Here is a 25,399-nt window from a genome sequence, read left to right as displayed (position 1 = left end):
AACAAATCGAAGCAAGTTCATTTCTAAAAAATACTCTTAATAGTACTGAAATTTTTGTTTCGAATAAAAACAATTGAATCTTTAAAAAACAACCATGATTTTTGCAAATATGCCATCCATTTCTTAAAGTAGCATTGTAATGTAAGGAAACAGTTGATGGACTATTATAATTTGGTCACAAATTTCCAAAATGAAAACAATTTGATTGTGGTTTATAAAGAACATAAATGTGAATATCACTTAAACTACATTTCTTTTGTTTTCTAAGCAGACACACAAATACACAACACATGAAGATTCATAAATCAGTCTCCAGTTTTTAAAGAATCATTGCAGATAAAGACAAATGTTCCTGAAGCATCTCCTTCAAAATTAATCATTTAGCAGGCCTGTGTTGTCACACACTCTATAATCGTGAAAACGGCTGTAAAACTTTCTGTTTAAAACAAACCTGTACGATAGATGGGCAGTTTAGTCACAGGCAAAACCAACTCCATAAAACAGGCTCTCAAAGAGACATCAATAGCTGTTAATATTTAATTTTGCCCATCCGATAATGCGTTTCACTGAAACAAATCATTACTGTATTGAATTTGAGATAAATGGTGTGCAGAAAATTCTGAGGCTTAAAGCATTTTCCACTGTTCTGCAAAGTATGCAATTTATATGCATGTTATATAAAGACATATGCGATTATTTATTACGCTTTCATTTCAGGGACAATTTAGATTCTTCATTTTGCAATAAAACACACATAACACAATACAACACAACTACGTAAAGTCCTTTTAAAGTTTTATTCACTTAAACTTTTCAGTGTTAAAGCAACAAGAAAACATTTAGAATGTCCTTTGGTGTGATTTTCTTTTTTTACATCTCAGTATATATATACTGTATGTAAACTGATATTCTTTGATGCCAGCACGTTGCCAATATACTTTAGGAAAACTTCACAATCAAACTGAAGGAGGAAAAAAAAAGTGTAAATTAAATAAAATTTCAGACAAACGTAATTGAATATTTAATTCTGTTTGCACCTTGATTGAACGCACTAAAATATTGCCCTTAAACACATTTCAGCAATAATACAAAAAAGTTTATGCTCTACATCATCTTTACTCTGTCAAGAAAATAACTTCTGTTTTAATACAAAAATTAAATACACTGATGACTGTCTAAGCACTTCATCTGTTTGGGTGAAAACACATCTTTGACCGTGGCCTCAGCAAACAGTCTGTCACATTTCAAAGTCATGAGTTTTTAAACATATTTTTTGGAGGATAGGGGTTGTGCCACATGAGTGTGACTAACATCACACAGACTGAAAGGAAACCAAAAATATATATATGAAAAAAAATATCAAGGGTTACAGAATTACATTCACAAAAGCACATGGTGGAGGAAGGACGGGGCTCTTGACACAAAGGACACTCTAAAGTTTATTTTCGGGGGTGTTGGCGGGACGAGCTCAATTTGAAAGCAGATCAAATGTGACATTCTCAATAGATTTCCTTGTATCCACAATGCACTGACAGCAAAGAATGCTTGTTTCTTTTCTTAAGTCTTTTTCCATATTATTACTGCTTTATCTTTATTTATTTTTTGTAATTGTCCAGTTCACACAATCCAGACAGTTTTCCATCGCTCTGTGTCACAATAGCCGAAAGCAGTCTACAGCCAACTTGATACCCAGAATGGCTCAGGTGAGGGGCGGCAGCTGGCTTTACTTGTACATGCCGCTGGCTGAACGCAGCTCCCGTTGCTGTGGTGATAAAGGGAGGAAAGGGATGAGTATTGTCCGCTCCGATCCCTGTCACTCTCTCGTTTTGTTAGGGGAGTGAGTATCTATTATGGCTTGGTTCAAGTCTCTACTTCCTCTTATTTGCTTCATAAAGCATATGCTCAGGTAAATTCTATAAATAACACCTTGATTTTTTTTTTTTTTTACTTTTAGATTTTTGTATTGAATCAATTTTTATAAATGCTATTTTTGTTGATGTATTTATTTATTATATTTTGTCTGTCATCCTCTGAAATTTCGCTTTGATATTTGGGCACATTCCACATGGCCGGCCGAGTGTCGGTGGGTCTGGTGCGCTGCTCGTACAGAAGAAGCAGGATAGTCAGAGATCTGCCTCTCAAAGGACTGTGACCCAGCAGATCTCCATGAGGAGAACGGGACCCAGGACGAACAGCAGCAAAAGCAGGATCGGCACAGGGGGGCGGAGAGAAGACTGGCCCGAGTCCGACCCTCCGCAGCCGCCTGGCTCATTCTCACACCGCGGTTTCTCACACAGCAGGCCGGTGTACGCCGGAGGACACTGACAACGGATGTTGTTCACACACACACCACCGTTTTGGCAACGCAGAAGTTCATTGTCACACACCCGGGCTGTGGTATTGAGAGGAAAAGGGTAAGCAGAAGACAAACACACACACAGGCTACACCCAAACAAGTATGAACACTTCTATGATTACATAGAACTCTATCCCGAGATATCATATTCATCTATTGCTGAAAATAGACAGAAATAGTCAATACAAAGTGCAGGCAAAGTATCGATTGAAATGAATCACAAGTAGAAAACTTAATATCGTTAATAATAGAAAATCATAAGTAAAAAAATATTGATAGACATTTGTTTTACAGAAACTCTTCAGCTTCGATTATTATAATTTTGTTTTCCCTCAAAAAGTTTACTTGGCATCCCTGCTCATCGGCCACCTCAAAATTATTTGAAAAAAATGGAAGTACTACAATTTGCCTGGTTTCATTTGAAACATGTCACTCAAGAGACCTCAGCACTGCCATTAACCCAAACCATTAACATGGCATAGGTTTCTACAAATCCCCGACAATGAATTGCATTCTCCATTATGTGGCGGCACTGCATCGGGCATCAGTATATTTAACAACAGGGACACCAAGGCCAGACCTGCTCCCTTCAGATGCAAGATGTTGAGCAAGCTTCAGGCAGACAAATTCCAGTGCAAACTAGCAAAACCAACATAGACAAATAAAAACCATTGAACAAGCCATGCCTCTCACATCTTCATCAAAGCTAGAAAAGCACTGTAAACCTGCAGATTGGAAAATAAGCATCTAAAACACAAACATTGACCTCTATCAGCTTGCGAGGAATGGTTATGAGAGGACTTGTGCGTTGCAGCATCTGTTTAATGGCTGTTACTGAGCTATTTTGGGATGGACTGAGCTGACAGGAAGTGCTGGATGATAGAGAGAGTAGGTGTAACTCTCCCAGTCATAACAGGCTGATTAGGGAGCTGGCAGAACTACATGGTCTCCAGCTTCTCTCTCTCCATCTCCTGTGTGGATACGGGCTTTATGGTCGAGTCAGGGAAAAATGAGCCCCTGTTTGTGTCCATAATTCCCCCTGTTCATCACTGCCGAGTCTTTTTACGGTGCAGATCAATCGTTCCCAAGTGAAAACCCACACTCGTACCACAAAACAAGACTCAGACACTGGACCTGCAAGATGAACAAGCTATTTGAATTATCAGTGATTAACACACATATAGATTGAATGCGTTCAATTAGTATTAGTCTCATTAGCATTTGTTAGTAAAAACAAGCATATCATACATTTCTTAACGTTTGGATGATATACGGAACCCCGCAAATGATATGCAGGAAAAAAATAGTAGGCTAAATTCTGCGCACAATTTACTTTTTCTTGCATGTCATGTGCAGTTCTCCGTACTGATGCAATTTAATTGTAATAGAAATAATAATAATTATTAACAATACAAAATTATCAGTGTGTATCCAAATGTTAAGAAATGATTATGACAGTACATTAAATTGTGCTATTAATTAATTCAATTTAGCAAAAAGTATTAATTCAATTTAGCAAATTTAATGCATTTTCCTAGTTAGACACTGCAATAGTTTCGATCTTCTCTGTCTGATGTTGAAATCAGTGTCCAAATTTAAAGCAATTAATATACAGTTACCTCTGAATACTGTTGAGCTTATTTTCAAAGGTTTGAATGTAATCATAAATATTATCAGGTCAGTAAAAGGGAATGCTATGTGATATGCTTCTTTTGTTCTATTGCTCTCTCTTCACAAACATTTTTTATATAACAGATCGCAGTAGGTCAATTAATCTAGGTTTTTTCTAAAAATAATCAAAATATTACTTTAGACCAGTATGTTTTACTTCTGGGGCTCTGATGTAGTCATGAAATGACAATCAACTGTCCTTTTCCGAGCACATTTTTAACTTGTCTAGCCCGGCGCCCATAAGAAAAGATAAAGAAATTATGGATCAAAGGATGAAAAACAGCTGTTTAAAAAGAGGCTTGTTTATAAAAGATGCTTTATTGATTCAATCTTTGTAAATCTCCAAGTTGCCCAATGCTCTTTTATAGACACGATGTTTCCTTTCATAAATTAATCTTATTTTTAAAAGATGTGTAGGACGTATTGACTCTTTGCAATTGAGACATCAATGTTGCCTCTTACCAAACTGTACAGAAGGAGGTAAGAGATAATGAGTTGATTGTGTCTGTGGAAAGACTTTTAGAACAACTCCTCTTTGCGGGAAAGAGCAAATTGATCGATTACCTTTTCCACAACTGTGGCCTTTGGCATAAATGTTCTTGTGCTTCATCTAAAGAGAGACTTAAAAGAGGCGCAGTTTTGTAGATAATCTCTCAAGAGTTTGGGTCTTTTTGGTTCACCCTAAGAGTTCAACTCTTTCTGTCTCCTCAGTTTGATATCCCCTGATGACCAGAAAAAGTTGCTGAGGCAAGAAGAGCCCCGTCAGTGATTTATAGCTGGTATGGGTGCAAACAAACGCCTTTACCTTCCAAAAGAGGGGGCATGGAAACTATTTACTCAGCTGTTGGTTGAGAATGTATCTCTCATATCCAACAAACAGTTTAACCTCTATATCCTACCCCACACTCTCTAGAGCCCAGGCACAAGAAGGCGTTTTTATCTAATAAATATGAGAACCTATTTTAAGAGAGCAACAGAATATCTGTTTATGTTTAAAGCATGTGCACTCACAACAAGGAAAAATGTGCTCAGCCTCCAATTCTGCATTCATAATTTGCTTGCATGTAAATAAACCGTAATAAGAGAATAAATTGAGCCATTTATTGGGTTTGCTTTTGATAAGAGGGATAATATTTATTGAGAACAGCAGTAGATTGCATGGTGCGCTGGGAAGAAAAGGCTTATTTGAAGAAAGATTTGAGCTTTAATTGCATATCGAAATCTGCATACAGATGGACGGGTTCAGGAAAACGAGCGTTAGATTACATTTATCACATACATTTGGCCTTTGGGACTTTTAATGAGACAAATGCAACAAACTTAAATCTCTTATCTAGGACATCTAACAAAAAAGCGTCTGTGTTGATGACAACATCAAATTAAAATGGTTATGGTGGCTTTACCGTAGTGCATACCATTGACTGAAACAGTCACATGATAATGCATCTTCAAGCTGGTGGGAGATGGATGTGTTTAAACAACATGTCTCTTTATTTCTCTTCGAGTACATCTTCTAGAGCAGACAGTAATGGGAGTGCATTTGCCACATGTCACCACTTGTACCAAACTCTCTGGTTTACTTTAATCTTTAATCTACTTGACATGTGATGGTGTGAATTTCTGCTTCTCACACTAAACCAGCCTCATACTGTTACATTCAAAGCCGCTTTGAACTCAACATACACATTTGCTGGACTGTCCATCTTACATTATTACAGCTAAAATCCCTTTGTGTTATCTGAGGCTTTGGTAAATGTTGACCTTTGATGCTGGGAGCCCATTGAAGAATACAAATCAATGCTTGACCTACAGATCGTTTCAACCGCAACACTTGGAGCCAAGAGAGAAAACCAGCCTTCATAATGTGGCCATAACAGCAAACAGCCAGAGAACACAGCGCAGGCGTCAAATGTTCTGCTCACTTCAAATATTAGCTCAGCTGTCTGCGTTCATCTGCACATGCATAGGATTATGCCGAGATTTGTTTGCATGATTTATCTCTGTGCTTGAGAACAATTCTACAGTAATACTATTAATAAAAACAATTCTGATAAATTATGATAATAATTCCCTCAAAATGAAATCTGCAGTTAAACATCTAACAAGGCAATATAACAGGTGTGACTGAGCCTCGGATGGAAGTCAGTCCAAGTTTTTTTTTGTTCCCAAGTGCTGTAAGCAAACCAAGCTGCTCATTCCCGGGTAAGCCAAAAAAGCAGCAGCAAACAGAGAAAATAGAGGGAGAGAAGGGAGAAGGGAGGGGTTGAGAGAGAGAGGGAAAAGAGAGCAAGGGACTGAAGCTGCAGGTTGGTTGGAGGTTCTACTTACATTTGCAGCCATTGTCCCACAAATATCCTTGTAGACACTCACGGCACTTAGCCCCTGTCGTTCCCTCCTTACATTTACAATATCCTGTGCCATTACAGCGATCAGTGTCTGAGCCAAAGGGATTACAATTACAGTCTGTAAAAACAAGACACACACATACACACAGTGGAGAGATGGGGTCTGTGGTCTTCAGCCTCTCAGAACAGCTCATGAATAAAGTCCCGGTTTTCTACACAAACAGTAGCATTTTCGCTCAAAATGGGCCTCTGCTGCATCCTTCATGCATATTGCTAGTCTACAAAGGACACATTTATAACCCGTATATCTGAAGATTTACCTTACATCTTCCATTTCAAAGGAATAAAATGAGAAGCATCAGCTGGGGAAGGTGAGTGGGGTGGAAAATGGAAAAAATGGCATTTAGTTTAGTGAGGAAAACGTATGTTTGTGAATGTTTAACGTCTTGAAAGTCCCATTATGCAAAAGTGTAGGGTGATGCAGACTATTACAGACGGATTGCACTGTGCATTATGAATAATTTTACGAAAATATATTTCTATATTTAGTTTAGCACTAAAATGAGTGGCATGAAGGGAAGGAACATACAAAAGAGAAAAAGAAAGACAGAGACACATGGTGGAGGGTTCCTGATTAGCCAATTTGTTTGCAGTAAGTGCATTAAAGTCAAATAATGATAATTTTTTTAAAATTATCTCATAATTAAATCCTTTGATACTACAGGAAATGTCATTGAAAGTCAACATGAAACAGCATTTGTAACACATTTCACTTGCATAATTTTAAAACAAGATACTAAATGAAAAAAACCCCTGAAAAATCCAAGTAAATGTTTGGGAATGTCAGTAACTCTCTAGGTCATGGATCACCCCTACTAACATTTGACCTTAAGACATCTGGCTACTTCTTTTTAGTATAAATTCACCAGTATGCCCAGCACAACAGAACTCTCTATGTGTGAATATAGCCTTAAGGATTTGCTACAGAGCAGATACTTGTTTCATTTCTACAGTAAGCAGAAGACATTAATGCTTATTAATTATTAATGCTTTGCTAAAACACTAACACAGACCTCTCCCAAAATGCACTTTTCACATATTTTGACAGCTCTGTGGCCCTCCTGTGAGTACAGAATTTGCTCAGAGTCTGTGACCTGTAACACCTAAAGATGTCTGTGTAAGTCACACAGCCGTGACCCGCTCCCAGACACCTCTCTCGCTCTCTTCTTTCTCTTGCTTCTTCTTTCCCAGAGTGACATATGCAGCACGCAGCGCCTTTTTCTGTGGGTGCAAGCCCTCCCAGACACCTCACTGCGGAAGTGTGAAGGCAGACATCACCTCTGTCTCACAATGACACCTTTCTGACTTTATAGTCTGTCTTTTGTTTTTTCTTTGACTTTTCTTGTTCTTGTACTTTTCCCTTTCTGAGCTTTGTAATAAATATAAAAAATTATGTTTTATTAAAGTTTTGGAGGAGCACGTTCAGATAATTAACCGAATTAACATGGGAGGAGCTCATCCAATTAATCAACTCAATTACCATCAGGAGGTATATATACAGCAGACTTACCTCTGTTCTATGACAGTTTTCCAGCATCCCTGCACCACCCCATCTCCTCACTTCTAACTATTCCTATCCCAACCTGGGATGGGGGAGTACTCTAGGTTCGGGCCAAGTTCCGAGCTCGGAGCCCTCCCCTCGGACAGCACACCAAGTACGCATAACCTTTACTCTATTTAATTATATGTAAGTGTGAACTCGTGAAAAACTAATAAACATGCCAATTTTTCCTGACAGTGTCAAGAAATATAATCGGCCATGGATCATGGTGTCAGATACTTTGCTGATTTTGTGGTCAAATATCGGAGGGATGTGGTTCAACGTGACGTTGCTGACTCGCACAAGCATGCGTGAAGAGACTCGGGTGATGACAGAGAGATGGACAGACACAGAGAAGGGAGTGAAGAGATGAAGGATGATGGAGCAATAGAAAGGGAAGGCCATATGGCAGATTTTGGGAGGGTGTGTGATGTGCGTTGGTGAATGGGAGTGCTGGAGGACTGACCTATGCAAACATTCTCATCGTCCAGCTCTGCTGAGGCATTGCGGTAGTATCCAAGCTTGCACAGTTGGCAGTGCTGCCCTCTAGTGTTGTGCTTACAGCTCACGCAAATGACGGTGTTTAGCACCTCGATGTAACTGCAGCGATTGGAGTGACTGAAGCATTCGCAGTCTTGCAAAAAGGGGAGAGAGATGTGGCTGTGTTTAGGGTAAGTGTGTGCGAGTCGCGGCGGCGCTGCAGAAGAGGGGCACCATGGCATGCGAGGTTTGGATGGTCTGAAACAGCGGTAGGGTGGCAGGCACTGCCATGGATGCAGCCAGCGGTGTTAGATGTACGATCACCTTAAGATGAATGGAGAAGCGGTGTTGTTATTAGAGAGTTCGCCTCGAGCACACCACAGCAATGGAGAGGAAAATAAGAATAGGAATGCCACATGGAAATCAAACACGAGTAGATGTAATTTTCAACCTCGACAGAATGCGAGTGCAATTTGAAATTTACATCTACAGTATTTATATTCTATTGCTCATGGAGAGTTGTCTGAAATAAATGATGGAAGGGTGTAGTGAAGGAGCTGGAACTTTCAAACATGAGAATAAAACAATGGCTTCTATTTTCTATGCCCCCAAAATAACAAAGCCTCTCAGGTCGAAAATGGGTACACAAACTGTATCCTCTCCACAGAACTACTGCCATAAAAATGAAAGACAAAGCACTTTTTTCAGTATTGATTCTGTCAGCTCCAAAATGAGAAATAGCTCAACCAAATCAGAAATAACTTCCTATCTATTTCCCCACAGCCTCCAAAGAAACCAAACAACGTTTATCCAGGACCCGCAAGGAGTCTGTCCTAGTTTCAAAGTGAAGTTGAATCTCAATGCACGGATGCTGCTCTTGGCATAACATAACAAAGTGGCGCCCTGACCTGCCAGGGACACTTGGTCAACCAACTGGCCAGAACCCTCAATTCAACGGGTATGACAGATCTTCCCGTTCATAAACCCTCTATGTCCTTCCCTCCTAAGATGATTCCAGGGCTCTCGGGAGAAATGGAGGGATTCTCATGATCAACATCTGGATTGAGGTCAGGCCTCCTCAGCAGCCTTTTCCCCCGTCCCCCGACTGGAGGAGTCGAGACAGACATATCTCCTGAAAAGCGATCTCTAAAGCTGCCTGGATATGTCAATCATTCTGTCTGAAAAATGTTTAAGAGGGCCCACTTTAACAAAAAAAAAATTGACAGGCTTCTCGCCTGTGAGCCACTGTGGAGTTATATCAGATTCAATGTTCTCATCCAAACTCGGATCAGCAACATTGACTTTATACAACACATTAATCCGACAGAGTCAACATGATGCTTCCCCTTCTGATTCATCAAGTAAAAGCTTTGGCTCCTCGAATTTCAAAGAGTTTCAAAGAAACAGAGTTTCCATGCTGATTCAGGATGGAGTTAATTAACAAACTAATAATATAAACAAATTAAAAAATGAAGTAAATACAATAAAATCAATATATTTTTAATGGTTGGATCTTGATACTATGCAAAGTGGGAAAAGTAAGGTCAGGAATAGGTGTTCTGCAAGTACAGAAAGTACAGGACTCACTCTGGATTCATTCAGGGGATGGTGGTGGGGGGTAATTCGGATGACATACACTGACACACAGTAGTGAGAGGATATGAATCGAGTCATCCTACCTCTCTTACTGTTTGCAACTTGTACAGAAGGAACGGTTGACAAAGCAACTTGAGGAGCTACTGGACAAAATAAAGACAAAATAAATCAAATGAAAACATTAAATCAACAGAAACCCCAAATTATATTATGAACATTAATGTTCACACCAAAAGAAGAATGAAGTAGAAAGAATGCAGACTATTTAAATCCCGTTTCTCTGTCATAAACGATAAAAATAGACAAAAATGTGCACAGTGCACGTTCCATTCCTTGCAGCTATTGTGGTTTGGAAGTTTTCAATGGCTCTGGAAAAGAAAAAGCCTGCATTGCTGGCAGAAACTGCTCAGCTGGCATTAGCGTATTTGAGCTTCCCAGGCTTCTTGTGTGAGAGCACATAAGGCTTAGATCCCTACGTCCCGCTGCCAGTCCGACACAACAGCAGAACAACAGGGCTCAGAACAATCCCAAAGTTATCAGCTTATCATGCATTCACAAATCAACCCAAGTTTCAATGAGCACTATGTCCTTTACTAACCTCCAACCCCCAATTCAATCAAAACCACTGTTTATTCAGGCCTGATGTTTCTCTTTGGCCATCTTTCTGCGCAATGTATTAACTTGAATTAGTATACTTAAACAGCCATGAAAACTCCCTAGCAGGGCTGAAAAAAGATTGAGAGGGCCCAAGAGAGAGCGCCATTCCTAATTAAAATGGAGGGCATAATGCTTTAAATCATCTTCGTGTGTCTTTATGTCTTGTTTCTTAGAAATGCTGATTGCTCAAAAATCTCACAGCTTTCAGACATGTCAGAAACTCGTACGTGAAAGAGAAAAAGCAAAAAGAACATGCTTGTCCATCTGGAATGAGTCAGTATACAACAAATGTACAAAAAAGACTAGCTGTCAGCAAACTTCTGCTGGATCTGTTTCACTCTTATAGCAGTCTAAAAATTGTTCTGTGAGTCAGATCAAAGGAAATTTTATCCAAGTTGAAAAATATACCCTACCTTGATTTCGGTTAGCGACACCTAGAGATGAAATGTTCTGCCGAACTGCATGCAAGCAGGAGAAATCAGGTGTTAATTGAATGCACTGGCTGTCGGATGTCAGATGCACTATAGGACGGGTCAAGTTTGGACTCATGTACACATAAACAGCTACACACATCTCCAGATGGGTCATTCATAAAGTTGAGCTGATAGGCTCGATGAGGACAAGCAACCAATAGACCAATCACAGGTCATCTCTAGAGATTGTATGTAATTGAGCTGTGTTTTGTGGCTTACTCTATATTAATACATGGGAAAGACGGCTGACAGAGATGAAGGGAAATTGTGTCAGTCTTTCGGATGCACCATGTGAGACTGGATTGTGCGCAAGTGTAATCATGGTTGCTTGAGATACTTGTTCAATTCATCAAATTAATTCATTTGAAGTGTGCTTCTGGATGAAAAAAAGCTGACAATAGAAATGATGGGAATATCCTTATAATTACATACAATTCATTTCCTTAGATGCGGAAATATTAAGACTGGGAATGGGGCAGTCTCTCAGTCAACTTCAGAGGCAGCACTAAAGCGAAAGGACCAAACCAAACGTTCCTTCCCTCCAACACAAACATGGTTAAGTCCCTTATGTGCTGCTTCATGGTTGACCTCAGTGTGTGGGAAAAGTGTGTAAAACGAGGACAGGGTGCAGGAATTCCAGTGAGACACGTCTATGAATTTGAATTCGATTTTTTTTCACCAGGGACATAGCATGGTGTTTGGGGACTCGGAATGCATGCAGACGCAGGTTACTGACAGAGGAAACCCATCTTGAAGACCCATTATGAAATGGCCTCTATGTCCAATCACATTGGGAGAAATGACTCTTTTTCCATGTGATTCTGGGAATTCCGTGAAAATAACTGAGTTTTCAGTTCAAGCTCCAGTAATATTTTATGATAGAAATTAAAGATGAAAAACAAATAATTGTTCTTGTAAGATTAATAAGATAATGTTAGCTGAGGGTGTGTCAACATTGTAAAGTGTTTCTCTTTTTTTTTAGATTAGTGTTTGGCATTTCAGCATCACTTCATCAGTTGAAGATATATATATTTGATACTCAACCTCATTAAAACACAAACAATAAAAAAAGGAATGTTTTTACAATCATTTCAAATTGTGATTAGGCTTTAATTTGTAAACTAATACATTTTTCAAAACTAAAAAAACAATTTGGATCCATCAAACGTATCTAATATTTGGAGAAACACTTTTTTTTCACACAACTCTTTTCTAGAGGTTTTCTGTCTCTTTATTTTGAATCCAGTTAGACACAAAGAGTGAGAACACAGCAATGAACAACCATTGGAGTTACTATCAGTTTGGAAGCTATCAGCTCTCAGAGTGACGGATGAATCCAGTTGTCCTCTTTCATCACATTACATGACACTCACACATGCATAAGCCAGTGTCATGATACCCATGGGACAACGTTGAGCACTTTATTATTGATATAAAATGTGTTCCGTATTACCAAGTGATTAGGAGCGATGCTCATCACATCTGCTCTTCATTAATGTTTTTGTTGGTGAAAATTTGGAAAATAATTTGATAAATAAGAAGTGACAGCTTTTAATCAATGCCATCCCAGTAATGAAATGCAATCCTGTACAGCCAAAATCTCATCTTAAAATATTAATTTTGCTCTAATGCCTGCATTAGGCAATTCTGGCAGGCTTAATAAACTTGAAATAGAATTGGGAAAAGTCAATAAAGAATTCAATTACCCTCAAGCAACTCTGAGGAAACTGCAGTGTTTTCTTTTTCAGTCTCTGGCAAAACATTTCCGTCCTCAAGGACTCACTTTACAAGCTCTCTCTCTATAGTTTTTATGAAAGGGAGAGAATGGTGTTTATAATTGTTATAGTGATGGTCAGAGGACAGTTTTTATGGCTTCAGCTCTGTTTTGGTGCTAAAGTATCATCAAATTGTTCAGGACCCTAGTTGTACTGTGAGTGTCTCATCTTTGTGTCTTTCTGGATGGAGGTGTGTAAATTCACCATGAGGGACAGTGAGTGGATGTACATGTTGATGATTGTATAAGAAATAATGGAGTTAGCCCATGCAGAAATGGCACAGCACAGGCCATGCTTTACAGCCAAAGACAAAACACACTTGAGGAGAGTGTCCACTTGGTTTAACGTACATTTCTGATTAAAAGTGCAACTTGTAGTGCAAGTTTTTTGTTCACTAATTCTTCTCAACAAATGTTCAGTGGTAACACTATATTGTATGAATAAATCAGATATGTATAAATCCTTATCAACTCCTGTAATAATTGCAATGTTCATTATTGAATATTTGATTTGTGCAATGTTATCTCATACACCTTTGATATGTTACACCAATCTATCCAAAGAGGAAATGTGTATATTTGTCCTGGACCCAAGAGAAGTGAAGCGTATGGAAATATTCTAGACTCTACATGCATTTTGACTTGTTCAATATCTCTGTGGCTCCAGTTTTCACATTCAACTTCCCTGCACCTGTAACTCTATCTGTCTGCTGGCTTATGAGGCCCCTGGCAGGACCAGATAATACCAGATAGACCTGCATTTCTCATATTAAAATGATATTCTCCCCTTTCTGCTTCTAAGCCCCTATCTTAGTATGTGGCAACACTGCTGTTTGCTAGAAACAGCTAACCTTAACCCTGTTCTAATTAACTTCAAAACTAAATCACATTAGAATGCACAGTTTATAATCAATAGGTCCAATGAAAATCAGAAATTAACGTTTAACCAGAAGTGTACATGAGGTAAAGTGAGAAGCAAAGCTGTTCATCTCGCACTTCCTGTTGATTTAGATCTATAGGTTTGTTTACTTACTAACTGGACCAACGCTATTTGGCAGGCCTAAAAGAGAGATTAGAGAAGAGATTATATTAGTAACAGCATATATCAATAGCAATAGCAACAAGTAGCAATTTTAAAATGTAATAAAAAGTGCATAAATTTGTAAAATAAAAATAAAATAATAATAATTTAAAGCAATAATTACATTTTACATTCTATAAATAAATATTTTCATAAAAATACATAAATTAAATAATCATAACACAATAAATATTGATAATACATAGAAGTAAATATGGATAAAAAACACATATAATGCACATAACATGTACAATAGGGTGTGTTCACACTTATAGTTTGGTTCGTTTGGCCCGGACCAAAAAAAACAAAAAACTTTTAGTCCGGGTCCGCTTAGCCTTATTCATTTACAACCTGATTGGTCAGCTTTTATGACGTTTCGAGACGGAACTTCCCGAACATCCAAATCAATGCTATGTGCTGGGCTAAATTAGCTCGTTGTATGTGCGTAACCTACATATGATGGTGTTTTGACTTGTGAAGAGCTTATCAAATGTGTAAAGGAGTCAAAACAATGGCAGGAATCCAAACGAAGATCTGCTGCGAGGAGTCGTGTTTCTGATACCTGTACCAAACTGTGATGGGCAACATCACGACTATGACGGAAAAAAAACAGGTATGTGTGAGCATTCTGTCCTTTTTAGGGTTGCATCTTGTGACATCATGTCCCGTTTACATACCTTTGGTCCGTGTTGCGTTCATATTTGATTCAAACCACACCAGAGTTTGTTTGGAAGTGGACGGAGACACATCTTTTCAGCGGTCTCGGTCCACTTGTTTGGTGCGCACCAGGGTTCGCATGGTAGTGTTCACACTTATTCAAATGAACCACACTAACAGAGCAATCGCACCAGGGTTCATTTTAATTGAACCAAAAATGCCAAGTGTGAACACACCCATAATCTGTTTTTATGTAATAAAATAGTTTGTAGTGTACTGCTGTAGTATCTCTCACTATACTTGCTACAGAACCTGAACAAATAAACAACCTTGGTAAAACAACTATTTCAAACAATTGACAGCAGAGAACCCCTCTAGAATAATTCATAAAAAAACACACAAAGCAAATCTAAAAGTAGGAACAGGTTCAAGTATATAAATAAAAATAAACCCAAAAAATGGTGAGGTATAAGAATTGGTGCTACGTTTCAAACAGACCATTTGGAGAGCAGTGAATGAAGATTTTCCTTTGAACGATGGAGAACTCTTGGAGACAATGCTCCGGTGGCAGAAAGAGAGCTGAACTCACGCCCCTGCAGTGTGCCATTGATCTAGTGTGCGCCATCTAATCTCTCTCCCTGATCTCTGCTTCATATGGACAGTTAAGAGTCAAATGTATGACCTTTGGAAAGAGGGTTGAGAAATCACTAGGAAAATAGGCACCTCCAGGCACCTCCAACGAACATGTGTGAAGACTTAGACAGAAAGATAGAAGAGGGAAAGGAGTAGAGAGGACAACCTGCACGGGGAAACAAACTATAACATCATGCTTTTGCATTCACATCTATTCTGCCAATACCAAAGAGAGTCACTAATTGAAGGAATCCTGCTTGATTTTCATTGATTTGGACCTCATGGGGGTCCAAATACCCCAGTTTGAAAACTACTGCTTAAGACTAGAGTAAATATGTTCTATTTTTATATATGGCAACAATGCAATAGCACTAAGTTCTTTCTTTATTTTAATTCAAAGGAGCGCATCCCTAAAGCCGGGTGAAAACAGTGAAAAACCTTCGGGGTTGGGACTTGGGCATTGAACATGCTGATTGGTTGAGTTCATGCCGCATTTTGATTGGTTGACTCCATGTAGCATTTCATTTCAACCACCATTTTTAAAAATCTGTTGCGGTGCGTGTAGTCCTACGTCACCGGACTAATTTGCCTAATCTTCACGGTACTTTAGACTGCAGTGGAAACGCAGAAAGCAACAGGTCTGGTGGGGAAAAATTGGGACAAATTGTTCCGGGTAATTTCGGTGGAAACACGGCTTTAGTCTCTATGATATTCCGGTCCATAGATACAGTAAGGCTTGGTTCCCTCTTTCAATGTCTATGAGATTTTTTTTTCTCTTTACTTGAACGTCATCATGGAAAAATTACAATGATTGATGCTGCATCTGACACCACAGAAACAAATACAGACGTCTCTATATACTCTAAACAGCATCAACAGTGTAACACAGCACCTCTCATAGCACATTGTCTGCTCTCTTTGCTTTAAATACAGTCAGGCTTTTAGTCATGGTTCTCATTCATCCTCACGATTCATGTAAGTGCTATACAACCTCATTTTTATTTATTTATTCACCTCTCCTCTTTTGAGTTGGACAGTCGTCTGCCTGAGACGGACACAAAATATCATGTGTCATATCATTAGATTACCTTTCAATCAGAGCGGTTTTCAGCCCCCCTCACCTGCTGGAACTCTCCATTATGTCAGAGAGCAGGAATCAAATTGTGAAGCCTGATGCAGAAACACATTAGGCTGCTTATGTTTATTGCACACTCCATTGATTTTTACCATCTGAACTTCTGCACTCTGGGGTCACTTGAGGCTCCAGGATCAACTGATGATGGGGAGGAGTGTGTGTGTGCTAAATGAATATATATCCAGGAGGATTTTTCCATTTTTCCTGTACCTGATTTTACATGTTAGGTTGTCATATTTTATGCTATTGTTTGTTTAACACCTAAAATGACTGAATGAACTCTCTACACTGTCAGAAAATGTTTGCAAAAATTGTACCTTTAGTAGCTTAATTGCTTGTGTTGTTAAGTGTTGCTTATTGAATAATTATTGATGTTTGTGTGTGTGTATGAGAAAATAACCCATATTACAAAAATAAAACAATGCAAATATGTGACATCAAAAGTATATACATCACTTGTTTTTCTAAAGTAACACTGTCCAAAAGGGACACCAGGGGGTAAAGTTACAGCGGTCATTACAGTTAAAGTTCTAGTCCCCGTCTCTCTTGCCTCCCCTGAGCCCACTGAGTTTTAACAGCCCCCCTAAAGCATGCGATGAGTTTGGTGAGGGGTAATTGAGAATGAATGGAGGAAAGTCATGTGAGAAGAGGCCATTTTTTGTGAGCAATCAGCTTGGTGAAATTAAAGGTAGCCTACATCTTTGTGTCTGTGACCAGTGTTTACCGAGCTTTGATGACTGATGAAAATATATTTACAATTAAAAAGAATAGCTGAACATCAGTTCACAAATGAAATATATTGTTTAAATTAACATATTTACATACATATATATTAGGGCTGCACGATTTGGGGAAAATGTCATATTGTGATTATTGAGGTCAATATTGCGATTGCAGTATGCGATTGCGATATAATAAACAAATGGTTTCATGAGTCAACTTGCTTGGTTCTAAAGCAAAATGCACACACATATTAGTGATAATTCTGAAATGTGTATTTCTCAACTCAAACTAGCAACAACAACTAAATGATTAATAACATCTATAATGATCAATAAGCCATTGATGTCTGAATAAAAATAAATAAGTTATCAAACAGTCTGCGCTGCATAAATTATAAATTATATATAGACTAATCCTTATTAAAGCTACAAAAGTTCTTTAGTCAAGAGCACTGAGTAATTTTCTCTGTTCCCTTTGTTCTTTGATTACCGTAACTTTACTGACAGAAAGCTTTATTGGATGCTGGCCCTTTAAGAGCAGCCGCTGTTGACAGAACTCTCTTTCATAAGACTGCTCTTATGTTATGAAGATACTCGACAAAACGTCATTTTGGCATAATTGTGTGTGTTATTGTTCGTTCAAGCACGAAAGAGAACTGTATTCTGGCGCGCGGTCTGTGCATGATACTGGCGCGCGTCTTTCTGTGAGTCACTATGTTTCCATCCACACCTTTTTATCCGAATTAAGTGATATCGAATGAAAAATGCCTTACGGAAACAGTAAAATTGAATTTCATGAATATCGACTCAAATGAAATACGTTCGGTCTCATCGGATTTTATCTTGATCGATATATGGCTTATGCGATAAACGCTGATGGAAACGTTATTTGCCGAATAAATAATGAATTGCGATTAAGTTTTAGGTCCTTTTATGGTTGCAACACGCCAAAAAACATTGAAGAAGTTGTTTTAGTTCATTTCCGCCCAGTATTTCCGCTCTTTTTGCGCACAAATAGTGGGTGTCAACAAAGACAGATGTAAATGGACAAAGCAAAAAAAAAAAATGCTTCAACCAAAGGGTTTCCGTGAAGTGTCTCTCTGAAACGCGATTTCCCAGAACTGTTTGGAGCGCTATCGTTCCCACACCACAGGCCGCCTCCGTTGGCGTCGGGCATTTACGTGCATCTGCATCATCATAGCAATGTGTTGATAGCGTCGTTGTTTTCTTATTATAGCTTGTTATTACATGGCTTGGTTGAATTCTAATGTAGAATGCGGTCTGTTATTTCTTGATAACAGACGCTGCTAAGTATAACACACCGTTGCCATGAAAAACAGAGCGTTGCCATGGGCGCAGTTCAGAGTCGGAACGGACTATTTTCTTTAGCGGAAGCAATACAATCTTAAATCAATATTTTGTGTCAAATTATTGATTTATTTGGTAGGTAGCCATGTAATAAGCGGGATAATGTATAGCGAGGCGGTTGTTATAGCGAATACAACCCTTTCAGGCTAACCGCCTCGCATATAGGCTACATTATCCCTTACATATGTCGCTATCAGCTGGCACATAAGCACTATTAGGCTACAACTTTTGCAATATTGATCATTTGTTGGTAGATGGCGCGATCCATTTTGTCTAGCAAAACTTTGTTCGCAAATGTTTGCTTGAATGTTGTGCAATTCAGTGCGAAAATTAATGGAAACACCTTAAAATGTCTCAAATCAATTCGATATACCAATTTGATCGCAAAACAGCATGTGACGTCATTACGTACAGGTTTTTATTCGCTTTAAAGCCGTTGGATGGAAACACACTTTCACCAGCTTTATTCGCATATTCGTATAGTTTTTTTTTACCGAACTTCAGATAATTCGATTGACAAGTGGATGGAAACTTGGCTACTGTCAGGACATTCACAGGCAGCGCGCTCTCTTTTGACTTGTCACGCATGAATGGTTTAAAAGCATTCGCACGAATAAGAGTGGGATCATAACACTAGCCAAAGGATGACAAAAAATAAGAGATGCTGCGTGAAATTGCGTTAACAGCCCCTAATTTGTTTATTTAATATAAAATCGCAGCATTTTGCGTCATATAATCGCATAGGCTTGATATTAATCTTGCAGCGCTAATATATATTATTATTACATTTTTCTGTAATTAATCGTGATTGAACATTTAAGTTTTTAATATATTTTTATATTGTAATATTTTCACATTTAATCTCCAAATTAATGTACTGTAGAAACAACATAAAGACAGTATATTTAAAATGTGTGTTTAATGGCATCTTTTTCACCGGCCAGAATCACCGATACCAATACTGCTACTGACGTGTCTATGAAATTTATTTTTTCTCTCTCAATTTTAGCCATTAATTATAGGCATTTAGCATTACAGTATAATTGAAAGCTATACTTTTTTTAAAAACATTTATTAGGCTTTAAATAATAGTACAACTTTTAATTTAAGTGAACTTGAAACATTCTTTACATAAATGCCACATTCACCTGCCCTTCAATATATTAGGGCTCAATTTTTTATGGGCCCAGTCAGACCCAGGGGCGGACTGGCCATCTGTGTGATCTGGAGAATCACAGAACGGCCGGTACTCCAGGACGGCTGGCGGGCCGGCCCACCACCTGCAGTCACAGACATCCCAAGTCTCCCGGAAGTTCCGAGAGTCTCCCGCATATTGATAGCGGCTCCCTGATGTCTGCAAATTAGTTAAAATCTCCCGGAATCTAGAGCGAGCAAGAGCGCGCATGCGTAGCGCGTGCACGGCAGAGAGAGGGAGCGAGCTAGAGGCCTTGCGTGTGTGTGCTAGTGTGCGCGTGTGCCTCACGAAGCGCATGTAAGGACCCAACCAATCAATTGTCAGTGCGGGCGGGCTTTTATCTCTACTACTCCCGAACCGAATTAATCAGAAATTACTTTGCAAGTTACTTGCTAAGGATGATGTTAGGAAGTGATATTCAGCTTGCTACATTTTTAATGATTACAGTAGTTCAACATTTTAGCTGTAAAATGCCACATGCAGTAGCTAATATTAAGAAATATGTTGTGCTTTTACTTTCAAAAATGTTGGTAACGTTACAGTTAATCCTTACAAACTTTGAAGATTTTGAAAACAGAAGTTACATTTGTAATGGTGTATTTTCATTTAGATGTGGTATTATTATTTGTGCAGTAGCTACTATTTGTGCAGTAGCCTAGTGGTATTATTATTGCAGTATAATCTTAATAATCCTAATTAAGATTATTAAGTAATAAATTCATTTTAAGACAGCATGGAATAGATTGTATAATATGATGTTAGCTATAATTTGGATGGTATAGTATCATGAGCCACAATTAAAGTCTTTTGACACTGACTTAACGGCAGGCGTTATTGTTGTCGAGTTTCCGCGCGCTGATTGCTTTGGGCCGGGCCTAGTCAAAGTCCAGGGCCGTTTTTTAGTCCCAGTCCGTCCCTGGTCAGACCAGTTCAGATTTTTACTTGCCCAATCAAAATACACACAAAAAGTTATTGTTTTCACTGTTTTTGTCCAATGTAACCTTGTAAACAGTGCTTTAAGATTTTTAGGTAGGCCTAACAGGTAGGATATAATACAGAAATCGAATAAAGTTATCAGACACTTCACAGTCTTCACTGCATAAATTATAAATTAAATATAGATTAATCCTTATTAAAGCTACAAACGATTTTCTCTGTCTTTTGTTCTGATTAACATTAACGACAGACATCACAGCAGCGGGTTTAATAGGCTGCTGTCACTTTAAGAGCTGAAGCATATGACGCAGATCTGACACACATGATTTTCTCAACTCTTTATGTACATTTAAGACTTTACTTAACTCATTTAAGACTGTGCTGGCAAGGATACTCCTCAAAACGGGCATGAAACTGTCTGAAATGGCTTTCTGTACACATGAGTGAGTCGTGTGTGTGTCACACAGACAGGAGATTCACATACAGATGCAAGCGTCTTATCGCGCGTGAATGTTTAAAAGCAATTGCTTGAATAAGAGCGTGATCATTTAATGTATTGTAACGCTAGCCAAAGGATGATGGAAAAAAACCTGGATAATGCGTTAATTGCGTTAAATATTTTTAAAGCGTTAAACTGAAAAAAATAATTTACATGTGTTAACAAATTTTGACAGCGCAAATATATACACACACACACACACACACACATATATACATATATATATATATATATATATATATATATATATATATATATATATATATATAGCAGTGTGTGGGACTTATTCCACATTCTTTCTATTCATATTTTAAACAAATAATGTTATATCAACCTGCGCAGAATGATAAAGAATAGACAGTCTCTTGTGGGGAAAATCCACCCACACACACCTAAACACATGTTATACTGACAGTTAATTTTTCAGGCTTCCTCCCAGAGGTTGACGGGACGTAATTAACCCAACCTGGGCAAGATACCAGATCTGTCCTGCCCTACATAACACACTCACACGCCTGCCAAGTCATCCAGCTTGAGGGATTCCCGCTGGACCGCATGAAAATTGTGACGACTTCCTTTTTTCTCATTTGAAAGCCAATCTGTTCCTTAACCGCCCACTTCCGCCGCCAGCAAAAGGACAAACCCCTCTATGATGCTTTATTTCATGTTGGAAACGGAGCCAGTTGAATTGCTGGTGTCCTCATTATTGTTGTTCTAGTAGAACAACTTCCTGACCTTCACATAGTCTCATCTGTTTGCTTTTTCCGTCCACCTGGACTTTCCGGCAAAGCTTATCTACAAAATTTCTACCCTAGGCAAAGTTTGTAATTACTTTCCCTGGCCACTTACATCTCATGGCCATCCATCATCCATTTTCTACACGGATGTGAGCCGTGACATACACAAGCAACCGCGCGGCTCAAAACGTAAGGAAATATGACAATCCACACCGGTGGAACTTGTCGGCCAACCTCTGCTACAGTACCGGCACCTCCATCTGAATGTCTTACAGGGCAGAGTGAATAGATTTGTACGGGAGATGGCAAGTATGAAAAAGTGCCTGCGATGAGTTACAGTCACAGTTAAGATTCTGGGAATGCGACACGTGGCGGAAAATCCTGTGATGGAAGAAACAAATATTTGAAAGAGAGATTACCGTTGCGGCAGCACAGAGAAAGATGTGGAAAAGGCAGAGTAAACAAACCAGGTCTCATGGGGGAATAAGGAGAACATAACACAAAACAAAGAAAGAGAAAAAAGACCGAAAGAGAGAGGGAGCGTTATATGCTTTCGGAGTTGACACTACAAGAGTCAAGATGGAAATGGTAACTGTGGTGGTTGTGGAGGATATGCAGCCAGGGTGGAGATGTTAAAATGAATAATTAGATAACACAAATGGTACAAAATAACTCTCCTCTTCTGGGAGAAGACAAGATGGCCACCTGGCCCTTCAGATAACACTAATTAGAGCATCTGTACGGCAGTGGAATGAGGATCGAGGACACGCTTAATTACACTTCAAGATCGTCCATGTTACAAAACAAGAAAGGCAAACATCTACAGAACTGAGGACGTTCTAAGGCTGGAACTGTTTTCTTCACTTCCTCCTTGAGTGTATGCTTTTCCTATAAGAAAGTTTGCATGTCTGAGGATGGCAGGTGGGGGAGGAAGGATACAGCTGTTATAGTTTCAGCCCAGGAACGAACCATTTGATTCAAGGACGCCGAACAACGGCAGGCGAACACACTGACATCTGGCAGCCCTTTACTTATGTACACTAATTAAAAAACAAAACCAGCCATCAGTCGTACACTACGGCACCGCTGATAATAATTTACTCTCATTGCGACTGTCATCTCCAGATGTGTTGGGCTGTCTTCGTTAGCTAGGCTGAACAGAAGTAAATGAGGTATTATGAATCTCCTCCCTCGGTGGATCTCGCTCAAGCATGATTTCCATGACTTCTGTTGTATGCTGAGTGGAATTTTGTATCCAAATAATTAAATGTTAAAAAGCTGTAAAATCAATAAGTCGCATAAAAGCATATATCATGTTCAGCTTTTATCTTCACGGACTGAAGCCGAGGTCAATGAGGAGCGATAAAAACCGTTACTGAAACTGTGTCGGGACACATCTCTCTTTAAGTGCTTTGATCGCGAGTAATTTACAAGGCCAGACCGGTTTGATTTGAAGTTTCATTTGCTCAGTTTAATCCTGCCAGGACAAGAGGAATTAGTCAGTTCTCTGTATAGAAGTGCTGTCTTAAACCACAGAGTATTACTCAGCAGAGACGTGGAAAACAATTAGCATTGCTTGCTAATCCTCCCATTTTTAAACGTTAACAGGGGCTTGCTGATCTTATGTGCGTGAACCATACCAAATGCCATTGCTTCGCTTGGGAACCAGCAGGCACAGTGCAGATCAGACCTTATTTTCACTCGCGTCTTGAAACCCTACATCAATCTGACAACCCATAAAACACACAAACATTAGTCAAGTTTAAGAAGGCATTTTAGATTCAGATCAGCACGGGCCAGAACATTGTGTGTGAGTCCCGTTGCCGCCTTTTCCAGGAGGGAGAAAATGGGGGCGCCCTCATCACTTCCCCTCTCTTCGAGAGCAGAAATGGTCTGTCACTGCTAATTCTCGAACTGATCGCTCTCCGACTCGCCGTTCTGATGTGAAGCGAGAACCTAGCTACTTCCCAGAAGTCTGAGCACGCTTTGACGAAGAGTGATATCCAACACTCTTTCATCAATCTCAAGCTCTTTTCTTGATTTGTCTGACCCACTCGGACTAAGAGGAACTACTCTGCATTCCAACGACACAAAAAAGGAGAACTAACACTACATACTATAAATGACCAAACTACAAATTACTCATAATTTAAATTAGTAAAAAACCTTTGTTAAAAGCATTGTGATAAACAGTAGCACTTATTTAACGAAATATTTTGCTTCAATAAAAAGAACACGAGAGAGCAACACACTGTTAGCAGTAAAAAAGTAAAAAAAGCACAATAATGCAACTTGTATTAAAAAAGCTGCTAGTTTTAATTATTTACGTTTGTCTCCATGGCCCTACCGCATGGTGTCAAGCACAAAGAACTGTTGTAAAATCAGCAGCAATTGGTTTTAAATCGACAAACTGCTTTTCTTCTGTTTGAATTATTATTATTGTTTAATCTAATTATTTTTAATCCAATGGGAATGATCTAAGAGCCTGTCTATTACAGCATTATTATGTTATGGACTTCTCCCTCTCCTCACACAGGACCATATAAGGGGTTTAAGGTGAGGCTGTGTTTTATAGTGGGTCCAGAGTCAGTGCTGTCTTTTTTTTTTTTTATAATGTCCTGTCAATCTCAGTCCTTCAAAACACTCCACCGGCTCCTAGAGAGTCATGAGGTACAACAGCTGCCAGAAGGCACGTGTCGCTCGTGTATACACACGGACGGACACACACACACAAACACGGACGAACGGATGGACACACACACACACACACACACACACACACAGACACACACACACGGACGGACATGATGAACGAGGTGCCAGAATCAATTGGGTGTGTAATTACACTTCATCATTTGGATCTCTTGTGCTCCGATTCTGTTTCTCACAGTAGAAACACACGCACGCACGCACGCACGCACACACCCGTTCTAACCTGCTGAAGACGGAAAAGAAAGTTTTGGCATGCACACAGTTTCTGTGCATGCTAAGGTCATATCTGTGATATGGGCTGCTGCTTTAGTCTCAGAAGCATATGGTGAGTGCTAGTTTATTTCAGGGCATACATTTTGTGTGTTGGATTGAAGGCTCTGTCTCTTGCCATTTGAAATAAACTGCAGTGGTGCTGTAGTCCCCAGGCTTACAGACAGCACTGGTTTTCTAAAGGCTAACTGTCCTTCTGTTATAGTTCTAACATTTGACATGCGCTGTTTTCTGTGAAAGAAAGGTCCTACAAGTGTTCTGCATCTTTCTGAAGGGTAAACACACCTTAAAGGGATAGTTCACTCAAAAGTAAATTTCTGCCATCAGAAATATTTTTTTGTCTTTCAATGGACAAAACAACTGAAACTTTATTCAAAATGTCTAATTGTGTGCCCCACAGAAGAACGTAAGTCATACAGGTTTGGAATGACATGATGGTGAGTAAATGATGACAGCTTTTTAATTTTTTAGGTAAACTATCCCTGTAACCAATATAATGGTT

General features: G+C 39.0%; 1 protein-coding gene across 10 annotated transcripts in view; it reads right to left on the bottom strand.

Annotated features, from left to right (window-relative positions):
• Window positions 1-783: 783 nt before the first annotated feature.
• The window catches only part of ntng1a (netrin g1a), a 140,228-nt gene continuing 115,612 nt past the window's right edge, over window positions 784-25,399 (bottom strand). For 2 of the 10 annotated variants that reach the window (XM_056249190.1, XM_056249189.1), the window contains exons 5-8: window positions 13,986-14,012; window positions 8,439-8,606; window positions 6,356-6,490; window positions 784-2,392 (exon numbers count right to left, since the gene is read on the bottom strand). In XM_056249190.1, the coding sequence (XP_056105165.1) occupies window positions 2,139-2,392; window positions 6,356-6,490; window positions 8,439-8,606; window positions 13,986-14,012 (584 nt within the window). In that variant the 3' untranslated portion in view covers window positions 784-2,138. Of the gene's footprint in view, window positions 2,393-6,355; window positions 6,491-8,438; window positions 8,607-10,131; window positions 10,192-11,118; window positions 11,164-13,985; window positions 14,013-25,399 lie in introns of all 10 variants that reach the window. The other 8 variants (XM_056249198.1, XM_056249194.1, XM_056249195.1 and 5 more) reach the window with 8 other exon arrangements.

The sequence above is a fragment of the Rhinichthys klamathensis genome, unplaced genomic scaffold (genome assembly GCF_029890125.1).
Source record: "Rhinichthys klamathensis goyatoka isolate OS25496 unplaced genomic scaffold, OSU_Roscu_1.1 h1tg000059l_1, whole genome shotgun sequence".
NCBI classification, from domain to species: domain Eukaryota; kingdom Metazoa; phylum Chordata; class Actinopteri; order Cypriniformes; family Leuciscidae; genus Rhinichthys; species Rhinichthys klamathensis.
Note: the sequence above shows the minus strand (reverse complement) of the source record. Positions and strands in the feature narration are given on the sequence as shown.